Here is a 16180-nt window from a genome sequence, read left to right as displayed (position 1 = left end):
CCAGATGACAGCCTATATATATCATTCTAGTTATCACTAATTTTCGTTATAGCGGCAACCACAAATAATCTGCATTTATGGAATTTTGACTTCGGTCTTCGTAATAAAGTCGCGTTTTCCCTTATAAAACGGAACTCCAAAAATTCTCCCATATTCCTTCTGGAGCCCTTTGAATCCTACCATCCCAAAAGAGTCTCTATGGAGTATTTTGCCGGCTCTTCTCCATGAAACCAACATTTTGAAACCGTGCAACTAGTGTGACGTTTCATAAGAGCCCGTAAAGGTCCATTTAAAATAAAAAAAAACATTTGTCTTGAGGATTTTCACTCTTTCAAATCCTGCAGTCCAACCTTTAGCCCATCCGATAAGATTTTATTTAAAACTCGGTCACTGGCATCTAGCACAGTACAGTTTAAGTCTAGCTATCAAATGTACTGATAATCACGGCTCTCCGAAACAATACATTATTGATAAGAAAGGTATATAAATAAATCTGTAAGTAGCTGTTTCCAAGTTGATTGTGTAAGATAAAGTATGGTGCGTTGAGTGCAGAAAGAAATTGTAATTTACAGACGTAAGATATGTGGGGAATTTCCAAAAAAAATGTATTAGAAATACTACAACTATAGAGATATAATATACACACAAACATATAGAAAAACGTTAAGGAACATGACGATATCCTTATATAAGATAGTCAGCCACGGCGGCTGTTCTCATATAAGGAGATCAACCAGCTGCGCAGGGCATATTATAGTGCACGAGCATTTGCTTGGACACAGGTGCACTCACTGTTCCTTCACTTTCACAGCGCGACAGGGCGACAATCCGACACCACCGGAGAGAGATCACAAGCAGGACCGACATTAACGTGCGTCACGATGCACGGGTGTATCAATCACCAACTTCCAGACTCCGGGCTGCTTTGTCAAACTTTCGGTATCTGGGTCTTGGCCAGGTAACTGGGTTGAGGAGGTCATTTCGGTGCAGTTAGACTGGAACCTTAACACAGCTGGTAGAAGGCTAGGCCAATGGTTTCTGGGGAGTTTGTTCCACCACCTCTTCTTCCCAGCAAAAACACGTAGGAGGTGGTGAAGGGCTGGCGTTTCGGGGGCTGTCTTTTGTAAATTTCTGACGTTCAAAAAGATTTTGAGCCTACTTTGAATAAACGACTTTTTATCTTTTATGACTCAAGATGATGATGATGTTCTCCTAACCTGTTAGCAGCTATGGCGGCTGTTCTCATATAGGAGCCAGCTGCGCAGGACATATTATAGTGCACGAGCATTTGCCCAGACACAGGACTCAAGGTACTTACTTCACCATTCCCCTGTGGAGTCTTATGTCCGTTCTGCACTCGCTCCTGGCTGGTGCTCCTCTTGTAGTTGAGCTCCGGAGACGGCCCGAGGATCTCGTGCCGTTCTATCACTGTCATCTTTGTACCTGGAACGTGATGATCAGATTTTAGTAGAAGAAAGGGTGATGCTTTTGGAGATTTTCTACGTGTTGAAAGTAAAAAAATATTAATTTCAGGGGCCGTTTTAACCTAAGAGGGGATTCTGCTACTAATATAAGAGCAGTCGTATTCCAATGACATTTCATTGGTTTGCGATTGGTCTGCCATTTTTTCTATAGTTCTATACGGTAGTTTGCTCTACAATCATATTGCAATCGTAAATCATTTGTAGACAATATGATTCATTATTGAATCACAGAAAACGATAAAAACGTTTATTTAAAAGAAAAAATAGCGGAATGCCACATACGGTTCAATCGTAATTTAGTCGTGTTTGGATCTCAGTCGGATGTGAATCGTATGTCGCTTAAGTAAAATTAGCAGAATCGAGCCCCAGGCTAATAGAAATAAGTTTTGTGTAGTGTAGCTGGAAACTGAGATAGAGATATCCTTAGGCCCATGTATTACCCGGCTCGCGAGCTGCGCATTCGCCAGATGTGAACGCACCCTAAGGCCTCGGCCTCGAATTTTGCGGGCAGCGGGGCGGCAGCGGCGGCGGCGCGGGAGCGGCAGGATCTTACGCGTATAATCAAATGGACCGGCCCTCGAATACAACGGCGCGGGAGCGGTGCGGGCGCGGGCAACGAGCGGTGCGCTCCAGTCACACGGTGACCGCCCGCGCCGCCGCCGCTGCCGCCCCGCTGCCCGCATAATTCGAGGCCGAGGCCTTATAGTGTACTCACGGTAAACAAAACGAATAAGTAAAAGCAGGATTATGCTGAGCGCTGACCTTTTTGCGAAAACATGACGCAAAAATGGTGTCTTTATTGTTTATTCCTATTTTTTTTAATTGATACTTGTTTTGTTTTTTCTATTACTGTTATCTTACGTGCGTCATTTTGCGTTCTAAAAAAAGTTTTTCTTTCTTTAGGTGGTGGTTAAAATAACGTCTAGCTGCGTACAGATTTTTTTTTACTGGGAAATCATCAAATGTTCCCGTCCCGCCGTGGGTTAGTACAAGTCAATGTCAGACTCTTACTGACTAAACCCCATCATGTTCCTTCTTAAGCCCTTTATGTGCCAGTAACTCGCGCGAACAATCGCGCAGCCACGGCAGGTTCTATATAGAACACTTCTACAACGCACAGGGACTTAGGAATCTGTTTTTCATCTTTTCGTAAAAAAGTGATTTTTTGACTTAACCCTCTTCTAGGCATGCGATTTACCAAACCGCTACTATCACCGAGCCATCAGCCTCTCACAGACATTATTACAAATAACTTTAGCAATCACAATTGTAACTATTTCAAGTCAAACGCTCGCGTATATAAGCGTTTACGTAAACTATGACGTAATACCACTTTTTTTTTTTTTTTTTTTTATCGACGTAAAATCATCAAATGACCCCTCCCGCTGTGGGTTAGCAGCGGTGAGGGAGTGTCAGACTCTTACTGACTAAAATCGTCGTGTTCCGTCATAGGCCTTTTATGTACCAGGGCCGCGGTATCTCTTTCGAACAACCCGCAGCCCCGGCAGGCCTTGGCCCTGCTGGGCCCCGCTGGGGTTGCTGACGTCTCTTTGAGGAGCGCGTGGAACAACGCGCGCCGTCGACACGGGTCTGTCGTCTAGGAAGACAGAGGGACGATGAGCCACCCGAACTCACCGCCCACAGACCCACGCCTACGGTGGCCGGGAGTCATCTCGCGACACCCGGCGCCCATGGTGTCTACCTGGTCCAGCGCGGCGGCCGGGATGAGAGGTGCGAACTCTCTGGCGTTCCGCCTCCTCCTTCTCGAGCATGACCGCTTCGCAGAAGGAGGCGACGGCATCCCATTCCCTAATACCACTTACGAGGTAAACGTGTCATCATTCTTTTGTTTTGATATGTATGAATGTAGATGGATGGAAAGGAAGAGGAAGACCTAAGAAAAGATGGATGGAGTGCCTGAAAGATGACATGAATAGGAAGGGAGTGAGTGTCAGTACGACGAGTGACAGGGGAAAATGGAAGAGGATGACATTTTGCGCCGACCCCAAATAAAACAGGGCAGGAAGAAGAAGACTGTTTTGTTTTAATAGATATGTCTTATTATCTTGGAGAAAAACTAGGAGCTCGTGGGTTTCTAAAAACGAACTATCTGCTGATTTGCGATCGGAGATCGAATTTTATTGTTAGCTCCACATATCATCTTCCGAGCCTTTTACCCAACTATGTTGGGGTCGGCTTCCAGTCTAAACGGATGTAGCTGAGTACCAGTGCTTATAAGGAGCGACTGCCCTATCTGACCTCCTCAATCCAGTTACCACGGCAACCCAAGGCCTCTTAGTTAGACTGGTGTCAGACTTACTGGCTTCTGACTACCCGTAACGACTGCCAAGGATATTCAATGACAGCCGGGACCTGCAGTTTAACGTGCCATCCGAAACACAGTCATTGGTGTCTAAGACATCCTTAGATAGTAGGTACATACAAACTTAGAAAAGTTGCAACGATCTAAATGAACATTGGATCTACTTCTTATATCAACTATCTACATATAAAACTATTTCATTTAGTAACCAGTGTGATTAGTAAAGTTGCGCCGTTTAGAACTCAATTACATCAGATTATAAAACTAGTATGTCGACATAAAACACGCTGTGGTTACTGGATATGGTTTTTAACTTAAAGACTACAGCCTTACTTATAAACGTGAATTAAATAATAAGTATTACTTAAGGGCTGTTTAAGAAAATTCTTACTTATAAACTTTGCTTAAGCATGACTTAACAAACATTTAATCACTACTTAAGACTTTAAGTAGTGATTAGTTAAAATGTTGCTTAGAGGGTGATTAGAGATTTTTATAAGTAAGGGGAATCTTAGTATCTTAATAGAATTACAAAAAGTATAAAAACAGGTAAAACAGGGGTTTGATCAAAATTCGCATGAAGCTGCCATGCTTCCACACGTATCCCGAAGGCATTTCTTACCCTAACCGGATAAAAAGAAGCCTTTGTCCCTAATCAGGTTTTGGAATATCTTTATACTAAATGTCACTTCGATCGATTCAGTAGTTTTGACATAAGTAATGCTTCTTCTATTGATAGCCCCCCAAAACGGGTATCTTTCAACATTTTCTATGTGTTTTTCCTGGTAAGAAGAAGGCTCTATCGCGCTTTTTATTTCATTTCTTTAACAGTTCATTGACATTTAGTACAGAGGGTTAACTGGGTGCGGTAAGAAGTCCTCTCGGGATGCCAGTGAAACTACGGGGATTATAGTTCGGCCATTCAGAGAATGCGTTCCTGACACGTCGCGATTGAACTGACGACGTAACTACATTCATTGATTATTGATATAATAATGTTGTTTTAATGCTCCTCAATTGTTAAAACGGTAAACAACCAGCAAAAATATTTTTATCGTAACTGCAACGCCATTGCAAAGTTACGTCGTCAGTTCAATCGCGACGTGTCAGGAACGCATTCTCTGAATGGCCGAACTATAGCTAGTTTTGATCAGAATGATTAAGGTGGCGCAACAAACTCCCCAGCAATGAAACGCAAAATGGGTTTGTTCATGGTTTAAACTCACCATTAGCCCCATTCTCCTTGACAATGGCTGAAGGTGGAGTATCGTCAGGTATTGGAGGCAGTTCCTCCTCATCAGAACTGTCTGAACGCTGGATCTTGATCTTCGCGACCTCAATGTGTTGTCTGCCATACTGTGAACAAAAGAAATAGAGTATATAATGGCGTCCACGGCCAATTTCGGCCACGGCGGCTGTCCTCATTTAAGGAGATCAGCCAGCTGCGCAGGACATATTATAGTGCACGAGTATTTGCGCAGACACAGGTGCACTCCTTATTCCTTCACCCTCATAGCCCGATGGAACGGCAATCCGACACGACCGGAAAGAGATCAGGCGCAGGACCGACATTTGCGTGTTCTCCGATGCACGGGTGAATCAATCACCCAAAAATCAAAATATAGTATATAAGCATAACTCGAAAAGAGGACAACCAATGAAAAGATGGATGGATTGTGTGAAAGTAGATATGGTGAAAAAGAATGTTACTTGTGAGATGACGGCAGATAGAAGAGTATGGAAGTAGAAAACATTTTGCACAGATCCCAAATAAAATTGGGATAGGGGCAGGAAAATGATGGTGATGAAGTATAACTTGAAAAATAGACCAGGTTAGAAGTTTGTGAAATAAGCGAACCAAATAAATTCCTCAGTTAAGTAACATATTATGTCATCATCAGCTCAGCCTTTTCCCAACTATGTTGGGGTCGGCTTCCAGTCTAACCGGATGCAGCTGAGTACCAGTGCTTTACAAGGAGCGACTGCCTATCTGACCTCCTCAACCCAGTTACACAGGCAAGTCGATGTCCCTGGCACAATCGGTTGTCAGACTTTCTGGCTTCTGACTTTCCCATAACGACAGCCAAAGTGGTATCTCTGAAAACCAGACTTACCAAGGGGTACCGGGTAGTAACTGGGTTGAGAAAATCAGAAAGGCAGTCGCTCCATGTACACTGGTACTCAGCTGCATCCTGTTAAACTGGAAGGCCGACCCCAACATACTTGGGAAAAGGCTCGTCATACAATGGGCTCCTTCCCTTAACCTGTGTTTCTAAAAACACTAAACAAAAAGAAAACTAACTGTAATATGCGTACGCGCACGTCACCTTGCAATCGCTATAAGGTCACACAAGTATGTCGGCGAACGGACGGTGGTTTTCATTTAATTACCGGACATTTTACGTAAAATCATAATTTTTATTAATACATAGTTAGATAACTACTGAAAATATATTTTGTTGATATGAATTGTCGAGTTGTTTTTACCGATTTCAAAAAAGGAGGAAATTAATTATAATACATTACATTACATCACTTTTACACGTCATTTTAAGAACGCTGAGGTTCTCTATTCTATTCCACTGTTTTTGGGGTATCCAAAGTACAGTTCACGCCAAATAAGTTTGCTATTCTCAAGTTGGTTACTAGTGAGTGCTGAACAAAATCTAAACATTTTAAAGCGGAAGAGTTTGCTTGAACATTCTTATCCCATGAATTTCTGGACCAATTTGAAAAATTATTTCAGTGTTAGATAGCTCTTTTACGGAGGATGGCTAAAGGCTACTTTTATCAGAGTGTGCGAAGTATTAGAAGGAGCTTCTTTTGTTAATATTTGGTATAGATACACATAAACATTTATGGCCTTACTACAAAAACTTAAACATCTGTTTTACACTTGTCTAAAAAAATTGCGGCTGCAAAATGAACCATATATCAACGTCTTAATCTGTCATTTTTAGGGTTCCGTAGCCAAAATGGCAAAAACGGAACCCTTATAGTTTCGTCATGTCCGTCTGTCCGTCTGTCCGTCTGTCACAGCCGATTTACTCGGAAACTATAAGTACTACAGTGATGAAATTTGATGGGAATATGTGTTGTATGAACCGCTACAAAAATATGACACTAAATAGTAAAAAAAAGAATTGGGGGTGGGGCCCCCCATACATGTAACTGAGGGATGAAATTTTTTTTTTCGATGTACATACCCGTGTGGGGTATCAATGGAAAGGTCTTTTAAAATGATATAAAGTTTTCTAAAAAACATTTTTCTTAAAGTGAACGGTTTTTGAGATATCAGCTCTCAAAGTCGTAAAAAGTATGTCCCCCCCCCCTCTATTTTTATAACTACGGGGTATAAAATTCTAAAAAAAATAGAGGTGATGCATGCTAATTAACTCTTTCAACGATTTTTGGTTTGATCAAAGTATCTCTTATAGTTTTTGAGATAGGTTGATTTAACTGTAATTTACGGAACCCTTCGTGCACGAGTCCGACTCGCACTTGGCCGGTTTTTTTTTAGACAAGTCTTAAACTGACGTTTAAAAGTTTTTGTGGTAAGACGGTATGTAAACTATTAAATAGATGGTTTTGGAGAGAAAAAAAAAGACCATTAGAAAACTATAGAAACACGTCACTAACCCAAGCTTTGTAACGAATTACAAATTACATTACGTTAATATGAATGAATGAAACTGGTTTTCAAAGAAAAAAATATAACACCATTTTACTAAGACTGACGCAACATATACCTATCTCTATTATTTAAATACGAATAGAGAAAGATGGCAATAAAACATTGAAAATTTTTCGTCGTGGTTACCAAAAAATGATTTTTTTTGACCGTCTTCCCAAAAAGGCGGTGTTTCTTAATTCGACGGCATATTTAATTACAGTTAAACCATCCGTCGTACCACAAAAACATTTAAACGTCTGTTGAACACTTGTTTAAAAAATGTCAGATTACGACGTTGAAATAAGGTCCGTCTTACAGCTACACTTTTTTAGACAAGTGTTCAACGTGTTTTTTAGTAAGGCTGAAAGAGAGAGTCGAGATTACACCAAAAATGTGTAGGCTGTCGCGAGTCCACAGCTTTTTATAATTTTTTTTCTTTTTTAACGACGTCAAAAATCATCAAATGACCCCTCCCGCTATGGGTTAGCAGCGTGAGGGAGTGTCAGACTCTTACTGACTAAAAACCGTCGTGTTCCGTCGTTAGCCTTTTATGTACCAGGGCTGCGGTAACTCGCGCGAACAATCCCGCAGCCCCGCGAGTCCACAGCTAGCATGTGTTCGCGCAGTTTCGCGGACATTTTACAAATGTTCGCGCGCAATGTGTCACTGTTTGCTAGAGCGAGTACACCAGAAGATACATTTGTGTACGTCACGTTTTTTATGATAAAGAAATATGTCAAATGTGAAGGTTTTCTGTTATTTATGAGTACAGGTGTAATGATAAATATTCTATTATTATATTACAAGGCCCTAGACACGTTTTTCCTCAATTAACAATGTGAACTTAACTATTGGACAGGTAAACCATATGCTAGGTACATTATTGCTTTTATAGAAATGAAAGAGTATAAAAAGCCGACGAAATGTAAGGAGAACTTATCACATGCCTAGCCTTTTCCCAACTATGTTGGGGTCGGCTTCCAGTCTTATCGGATGCAGCTAAGTACCAGTGTGCCACAAGGAGCGACTGCCTATCTGATCTCCTCAACCCATCACTTTGGGAGCCGTTACGGGTAGTCAGAAGCCAGTAAGTCTGACAACTAGTTTTACCCAGGGGTATTGGGTCGCCCGGGTCAGGTAGGCAGTGGCTCCTTGTAAACACTGGTACTCAGCTACATCCGATAAGACTGGAAGCTGACCCCAACATAGTTGGGTAAAGGCTAGGTAAATGATGATTGAACAATATTCACGGTATATTCATTTATTATATTATTATAACATGTTATTAGTTCTATAGAGATGACTCATTTTATATGTAAACAGTTACCGCAACTGATTGACCGACAGTCCAAAGTGCGGAGTTTGAAACTAAAAGTGAGTTGCTTTTTTACCCGACTGCCAAAGAAGGAGGGTAATGTTTTTCGAGTGTATGTAAGTATGTATGTATGTCTGTTCCTTTGTGACCTCCTGTAGCCTAAACGGCTTGATGGATTTTGATGTATGAGGTATCGTTAGATTTGTCTTGATTACGGGAGTGTCATAGGATACATTTTATCCTAAAAGTCCCACGGGATATTTTTTCTAAATTTCCCTTTAAAAAAATATGTATGCGGTATCATTAGATTCATTTCAATCACGGGAGTAATAATTAATATAGGATACGTTTTTTCTCAAAATTCCCACGGGAACATGTTAATTCTGCGTCAACGCAAAGCAACTCATGCGTTAGCAAGCAAAAAGATAGGGCGTGGCCTGGCATGAGGCGCGCGGCGCGGTGCGGAGGGGGATATGCTCGAGTATACAGCCCGAATGCGGGCACACGCATAAGGGCACACGTTGTTGACGGTCTTCAGCAGTAATGACTCACCTAATTCTTTTTCTTCTTCACTACCAACAGTCCAGATTGGCGGTAAATTTATGTTGCGGAGTAACATCACTCGTAATCTAAAGCCAAATGTCGTCGAAATAATTTAAAATGGTACTTACATATACATAGTCTTCTACATCTACAACATTTTCGTTAAATAAAAACAGCTAAAAAGTTATAAATAAAAGAATTATTATTAAAAAAACAAAATACCCGACTGCACACTAAAAAAAGAGTAAAACAAGCCCCACAATAATATTTAATTTATAAATATTGATGGAAAGCATTGCAGGCGGGGACCACCTTGACCGCCACCAACGAAAATTCTGCTAAATGGTGCACAACCGAAATGACTATAAATAAGCCTCTGTTGGTCCCCGCCTGCGATGCTTTCCATCAATATTTATAAATTAAATATTATTGTGGGGCTTGTTTTACTCTTTTTTTAGTGTGCAGTCGGGTATTTTGTTTTTTATATAATACCTATGCTTACAAGGTAAAACGTCAGAATTGATTGAGAGGAAACTTTGTACCATGGAAAGCCCAGTAGATAAAATGTAGCTTATGTTACTCGGGACGAGCGTAGCTTCCAAATCGGCTTAGTAGTTTTGGAGCCTTTAGGGTTTACAAACAAAAATGTTTCTTTATTATATATAAGGGTGCTTACATAAAGGAACAGGTTTCCGGTACAGACAAACCTGTACGGGTAGGTACCGATCAGTGCAGGTATAATACACTTCTGGACACATCTATTGGCCCACCTTAGAGTTTAGGTTTCGATGGCCCCTACTGAAATATGATTGCAAGATTGATCAAAAACTGTTGATGCAGTTTTAAACCTGATACATTTTACCTTCTTTTTCGATCGTATTGTTTTAAATTTGAATTCAGAATACCACAAGACATGGAGCTACGCCTAACAAGTCGGATATGCGCCTTGTTAAAGGCAATTGATTTTTGAATAAAAAACATGTTTTATCAAATAAAGGTTTAATTTAATAACGCGTGTTGCCTCCATGGGCATCTACCACAGCTCTCATACGATTAGGCATAGAGTTTATCAACCGCTCTATGAAATTTTGAGGGATCATCTCCCATTCCTCTTCTATGGCAGTTTTCAACTCCTGCATCGTCTGGGCAACTGGCTGACGAGCCCTAACACGTCTTTTTAGCTCGTCCCACATGTGCTCAATCGGGTTCATGTCTGGGCTTCTGGCTGGCCAGTCCATAACTGTGATGTTCACATCCCGAAGATATTCCCTGACGTTGCCGGCTGCATGGGCTTATGCACTATCATGCATAAAAAGGAAATTTGGGCCCACATAGTCCGCGTAGGGTATCACGTGAGGTTCTAAGCACTCACGAATGTACCTTTCAGCATTTAATGTTGGCAGCCGTGGTCCTGTAACAACCTCAAGTTGAGTTTTGCCGCTCGCGGATTTACCGCCTAAGACAGTCCATGAGCCACCGCCATAAGCAACCCTCTCTTCAAAGCAGCATTGTGCGAAACGCTCTCCCTTACGTCGGTAGACCTTCTTCCTTCCATCATTGCCATGTAACACAATTTTAGACTCATCAGAGAAGAGTACACGGCTCCAATCTTGTTGTGTCCAATTTAAATGACTGCGTGCAAAATGAAGGCGCGCTGTTCGGTGGGCTCGCGTTAGTTTGGGCCCATTAGCTGGCTTGTGTGGTACCATATCGCGTTTTTTAACCTTCTCCGAACAGTTCGAGCGCTCACAGATACTCCGTGGAAGTCGCGAAGTTGGTTTTGTATCTCAATGGAGGTAAGGTGACGATTTCTCAAGCTGTTCGTCACTATGAATCGATCCTGCCTTTCAGTTATGACCCGAGATCGTGGTCTTCCTTGGCGACGAACAAAGCCGCCAGTCTCTCGGTACCTCCGATAACCATTTTGGACCGCAGATCGACTTAAATTAAGTTGAGCACTCACGTTTCTTTGGCTGTGTCCGGCCTGAATAAGTGCCACAGCTTGGGCGGCGACTTCAGGTGAAGTATCCATAGATTATTGATAGAACCTCACCTTAACTTTAAGAATAAGTAATGTTTGTTGCAAAACCAAAGATATCAATCACTTTTTCAAGAATTAAATCCAAGTAAACCAATAAAACCAAGTTTTCTTACTATTCGATTGTTTGATATCAACAAACAGGTTCCAAATTGTCTTTTGTTTCTTTAAATTCTGTGTTCGAAATTCAAAAAAAGACTATTGAATGAAATTGTGAATGTGCTAGGTTCAAAACTGCATAAAAACTTTTTGCTCGACCTAATATAAAATTTTAGCTAGGACCAAACGAAACTGAAAATACAAGGTGGGCCAATAGATGTGTCCGGAAGTGTATTTCAATACAATCCTATTTACTCACTTATAAAGAAACAGGTTGTTTACCTGTTATACCTGCACTGATCGGTACCTACCCGTACAGGTATGTCTGTACCGGAAACCTGTTTCTTTATGTAAGCACCCTTAGTATAGAATTTTTAGGTACGCCTTTGACCGCTATATCACCCGTTTTATCAGTAAGTTCTATGTACATATATGGTCTTACATGGTCGAAGAAGCAGATCGCTTGGCTAGAAGTACCTAACCTAAAAGGTGTTGGTTAAAAGGTGTGCCTAAAGATCCAAAACGAACTTTTCCTCATGTTATTTTTGGTTGTCATTGCGTGTTCGGAAATAATTAGATGGGTCTCACGCACATGGTTATGTTCTATAGTCTATGTTATATCTATGGTTTGGTAGAATGCGTGAGTCATATGGTAATCAATTTGGAAACTTTTTGGAAAGTGGTAGGGTCAGTAGCGGCTTTAGGGTAGGGCGCGGTTGGGCGACGGCCCAGGTCGCCGGATACAAGGGGCGCCGCGGGCGCCCCCAATTAATCCTTGATCAGAATTTTACTCCTATTTTTGTTTTAAATTTCATCAAAGATCGCAACTTACAAGAACTGTATCCAAGGGCTGTCGTAACCTATGGTGCATGGTGTGCGAATAACCCGGGCGCCGCGGGCTCAGGGGCGCCGAAGCGAGTTTGTGTTTAATTCCGTGTTCAATTTGAGAAATTCTACTTTTATGTCCCAAAACTCAAAAATTTTCGCGCTCGCTTCGCTCGCGGTTTCTTTACACGGACATTTTTAATCACGTATAAGTAGCTACTTTTAATGCCCCAATACTCAAAAAACTCGCGCTCCCTTCACTCGCGGCTTCATTACTTCACAGTCGCCTTTTATTATATATGTTTAGGACTTTTAGTGATCCAAAACTCAAAAAATTTCGGGCTTGCTTCACTTCACAGTTGTTTTTATTTTTCAAATTTTTTTTAGTCTACCCTAGCAAAAAGGTAGCGTCGTTTTTAAGATCTTTTATTAATAAGAAAGTAACTTCTAATTTCCATATGAACTTTCTTATTTGCGGTACTACTTAAGTCCCAAAATTTTAATACATAGGCGCCAACACCAACAAAGTGTTATGTAGGTTTGGGCTAATATAATTTTTGTTTTGAGTTCTAAAATATAACAAAAAATTTCGCGCTCGCTTCGCTCGCGCAATCAGAAGCTATGTTGCCGTGTGTTTGCATTCACCAATCAGCAATAACTTATGTACGATTGGGTTACATTTTTGCTTTGACTTGTTAACTATAAAAAAAAAACGCGTTCGCTTCGCTCGCGCAATCGGTGAATATGTGTGTCTCTGTTTTTCGTATGGGTTTGAATTGCAGTTGGGGGGCGCCGTAGAAATCTCGCCCAGGGCGCTGGTAGAGTTAAAACCGGTACTGGGTAGGGTGTTATCACATGAGGTCTAATGGTTTTGGGGATATCTAATTTTTGGGGTCTTCAATAAAAATTTATAGCATTTTGGATTTGTAATCAGACAATGACAGAATGCTAAAAACAGGTCACGGAAAACTTTAGCAACGACTTCCAATAACTTCGGTCTAGAAGTCTCGATTCGAAGTTACTGATGAATTTGTTTATCATATCATATAATTTATTGCATTAAATAATGTACATTTGATGGACAATATAAAAAATAGAGGTAATTATGGACCCTGACGGGCACAACAAAATAGTTAGTTTTGTCACCGACTTCAAATCATCCGAATTGAGAACCCTTTTTTAAGTCGGTAGCAAAAACCAAAAAAAAAAACATAAAATCTTACTGGAAATACACTCGGAATTCGGAACTGAATACCAAAACGAATTTAGAACTTCCTCCTTTCCAAGTCGATTAAAAAAAAAAAAAAAAATGTACTAATGTGTAACTAAGTTACTATAACGTAACAAAATAAAAACAATATTTATGCACAACCGTGACCTTTGGTCTCACGTTTGTTTACGTATAACTGAACGCATGTTATGACGCTGCTCCACTGGTGTGTATCGTTACGGAATCTAAGCGTTATAGTTGTAAGACTAGTTTTTTGTTAAGTAGCATTACTGATGTTATCAAGTGATTTATTATGTATCTAAAGTAACACAATAAAGAGGAAATATGTTTTTATTTGTAAAGTAATGAACTAATTTGAAAAATACTTTCAGCATTGGAAAGCTATGCTATCCCCGGGTGACATAGGCTATATTTTATCCCGGTACGGGCCGTAATTTCCACGGGACGAGGGAAATCCCGCGGAAAACAGTAAGTAAATAATATAATTGCATACTTCAGTGCCTAGCGATAAGCTACTGTCAAGTTTCAGCAAAATCCATCTCGTTATTTTTGCGTTTAAAAGTAACAAACATCCATTCAAACTTCTTAGTTTTAGTGTAAATACCTCTTTCATATTTTTTTTTGTAAACAACTGTGTACATATTTTGCTGTAAATAAATAGAATGTAACAAAATAACAAAAAAAGACAACCTTAAAAATCTACAAAGTTTGAACGAAATCTGTCCGTTTAAAGTGGGTCAAAATCGCGCCCAAAGAAGTCGGTTACAAACCTACAAACATACAGGTGAAGCTAATAAAAAGCGTGTAAAAACTATTCTATTTTCCTTAGAACCACAGCTTGCTCGCCGCAATGAGTAAACGTCCTTACATATCTAACGGTATCATACATACAATGTGTCGGACCGAAGTGCAACTTAATGAGTTCAATAGGTGATCTACTAGACAGCTAATGAGTTATAAGATTGATATAGCTGCTAATTGACTTATTCACAAAGCATGTGATTGATACACCCGTGCATCGGAGAGCACGTTAATGTCGGTCCTGCGAATAATCGGTTCTTTTAATTCGGAGCCTTTAGAGTACACCCAACCTTTTTTTCCCTTTTGGTAATATACAATATCGAGCTGTTTTCTTTCATTTTAATATCTGTTTCCATTGCTCTTTACACACTGTCTACAATTCTACATGTCTTTTATTCTCATTTTCCTTTCGCAGGTATGCTGGAAGAGATTTCTTTAGAAATAAGCATTACCTTTGTTAATTCTTTATTTCCTGCCTTCTTTCTTTATTATGTGTGTGTATAAAAATTGAAAATAAATAAATAAATAGCCTAGCCTTTTCCCAATTACGTTGAGGTCAGCTTGAGCAGTCTAACCGGATGGTTGACTGGTGTCAAGACTTACTGGCTTCTGACTACCCGTAACGACTGCCAAAGATGTTCAATCATTCCTTTTAGTTTATTAGATGTAAATATCATAGAAATATAAATAGACAAGAGATCGATAAACCGAAACTTTATTTCTGTTGTGTACATAAAATTCAGTGTGAAGGCCGCAATATATGACCGTTGTTCATAACAAACAAGGTCTATTTTCGGCAATTATATCACTTATTAGAACGAAACGCTAACATGATGGGTTTGGGCGTTATTGTCAAAATCATAACGCATTTATTTAAAACTAGCTTTTGCATAGTTTCACCCGCGTCCCGTGGGAACTACTGCCCGTACCGGGATAAAATATAGCCTGTGTTACTCGGGAAGAGTGTAGCGCCCCAACAGTGAAATAATCTTTCAAGATTAGCGCGTTCGAGCAAACCAACTCTTCAGCTCTATAATATTAGTATTGACAGGCTGAAAATCAGCACTTTTCGAACGTCAAAATTACATGAGACAGCCCCCAAAACGCCACCCTTCACCGCTTCACTTCCTATGTGTTTTTGCTGGGAAGAAGTGGCGCAACAATTGTAACGAAAAATGATATTATGGTAGGTTAGTGAAAAAGAATTAAATTAAATCGAATCAATACTTATGCAACCATCAAGAAAATATGTATTTGCACCCAGATAAGGTGTTTACTTACACAATATCAGGCATTTAATCGTTAAGGATTAAATGATTTTTCATATCTTTAAAGATAACAAAGGTACAGTTGGAATGAACTTAATGTACCTACTTGGGACTTCGAGAAATATTTTATTTTGATAGGTAATTTCTTCTTATCGAGTGAGCTGCAGGTTTAATCACCTAACGAGCCCTAGTGTCAGAGTTTCCTCAAATTCCGCCTCGGCCTCTGACGTGGAAGTGAATTTGTTTGTCTGTTGCGCTTTCATGAACTATTGAAGTGATTTAATACTAATTGTACTGAATTCTAGAGTTTGACAAAGGACATATATGTATATGCAAGCAGGAAAATTACATGTGTTGCTGGGGATTTTGTTGCGCCACTTCTTCTTCCCAGCAATAACACATAGGAAGTGGTGAAGGGCGGGGGTTTTTGGGGGCCGTCTTTTGTAAATTTTTGACGTTCGAAGTCCTGTTTTGCAGCCAAGTTTGAATAAACGATTTTTGATTGATTTTTAAACAGGGATTGGATATTGGGCCTAAGTCAGGCCCGTGTCTAGACTGCCGGGGCTGCGGGATTGTTCGA

General features: G+C 40.3%; 1 protein-coding gene across 4 annotated transcripts in view; it reads right to left on the bottom strand.

Moving 5' to 3' along the window:
- Positions 1–16180, bottom strand: part of LOC124644085 (glycerol-3-phosphate acyltransferase 4) — a 34741-nt gene that overhangs the window by 11629 nt on the left and 6932 nt on the right. For all 4 annotated transcript variants that reach the window (XM_047183294.1, XM_047183296.1, XM_047183295.1 and 1 more), the window contains 2 exons: positions 5034–5163; positions 1319–1443 (listed from right to left, as the gene is read on the bottom strand). In XM_047183294.1, the coding sequence (XP_047039250.1) occupies positions 1319–1443; positions 5034–5163 (255 nt within the window). The remainder of the gene's footprint in view (positions 1–1318; positions 1444–5033; positions 5164–16180) is intronic.

This window comes from Helicoverpa zea, chromosome 29 (assembly GCF_022581195.2).
Source record: "Helicoverpa zea isolate HzStark_Cry1AcR chromosome 29, ilHelZeax1.1, whole genome shotgun sequence".
Classification (NCBI taxonomy): domain Eukaryota; kingdom Metazoa; phylum Arthropoda; class Insecta; order Lepidoptera; family Noctuidae; genus Helicoverpa; species Helicoverpa zea.
The sequence above is the reverse complement of the archived record's forward strand: the minus strand, read 5'-3'. Positions and strand labels throughout refer to the sequence as shown.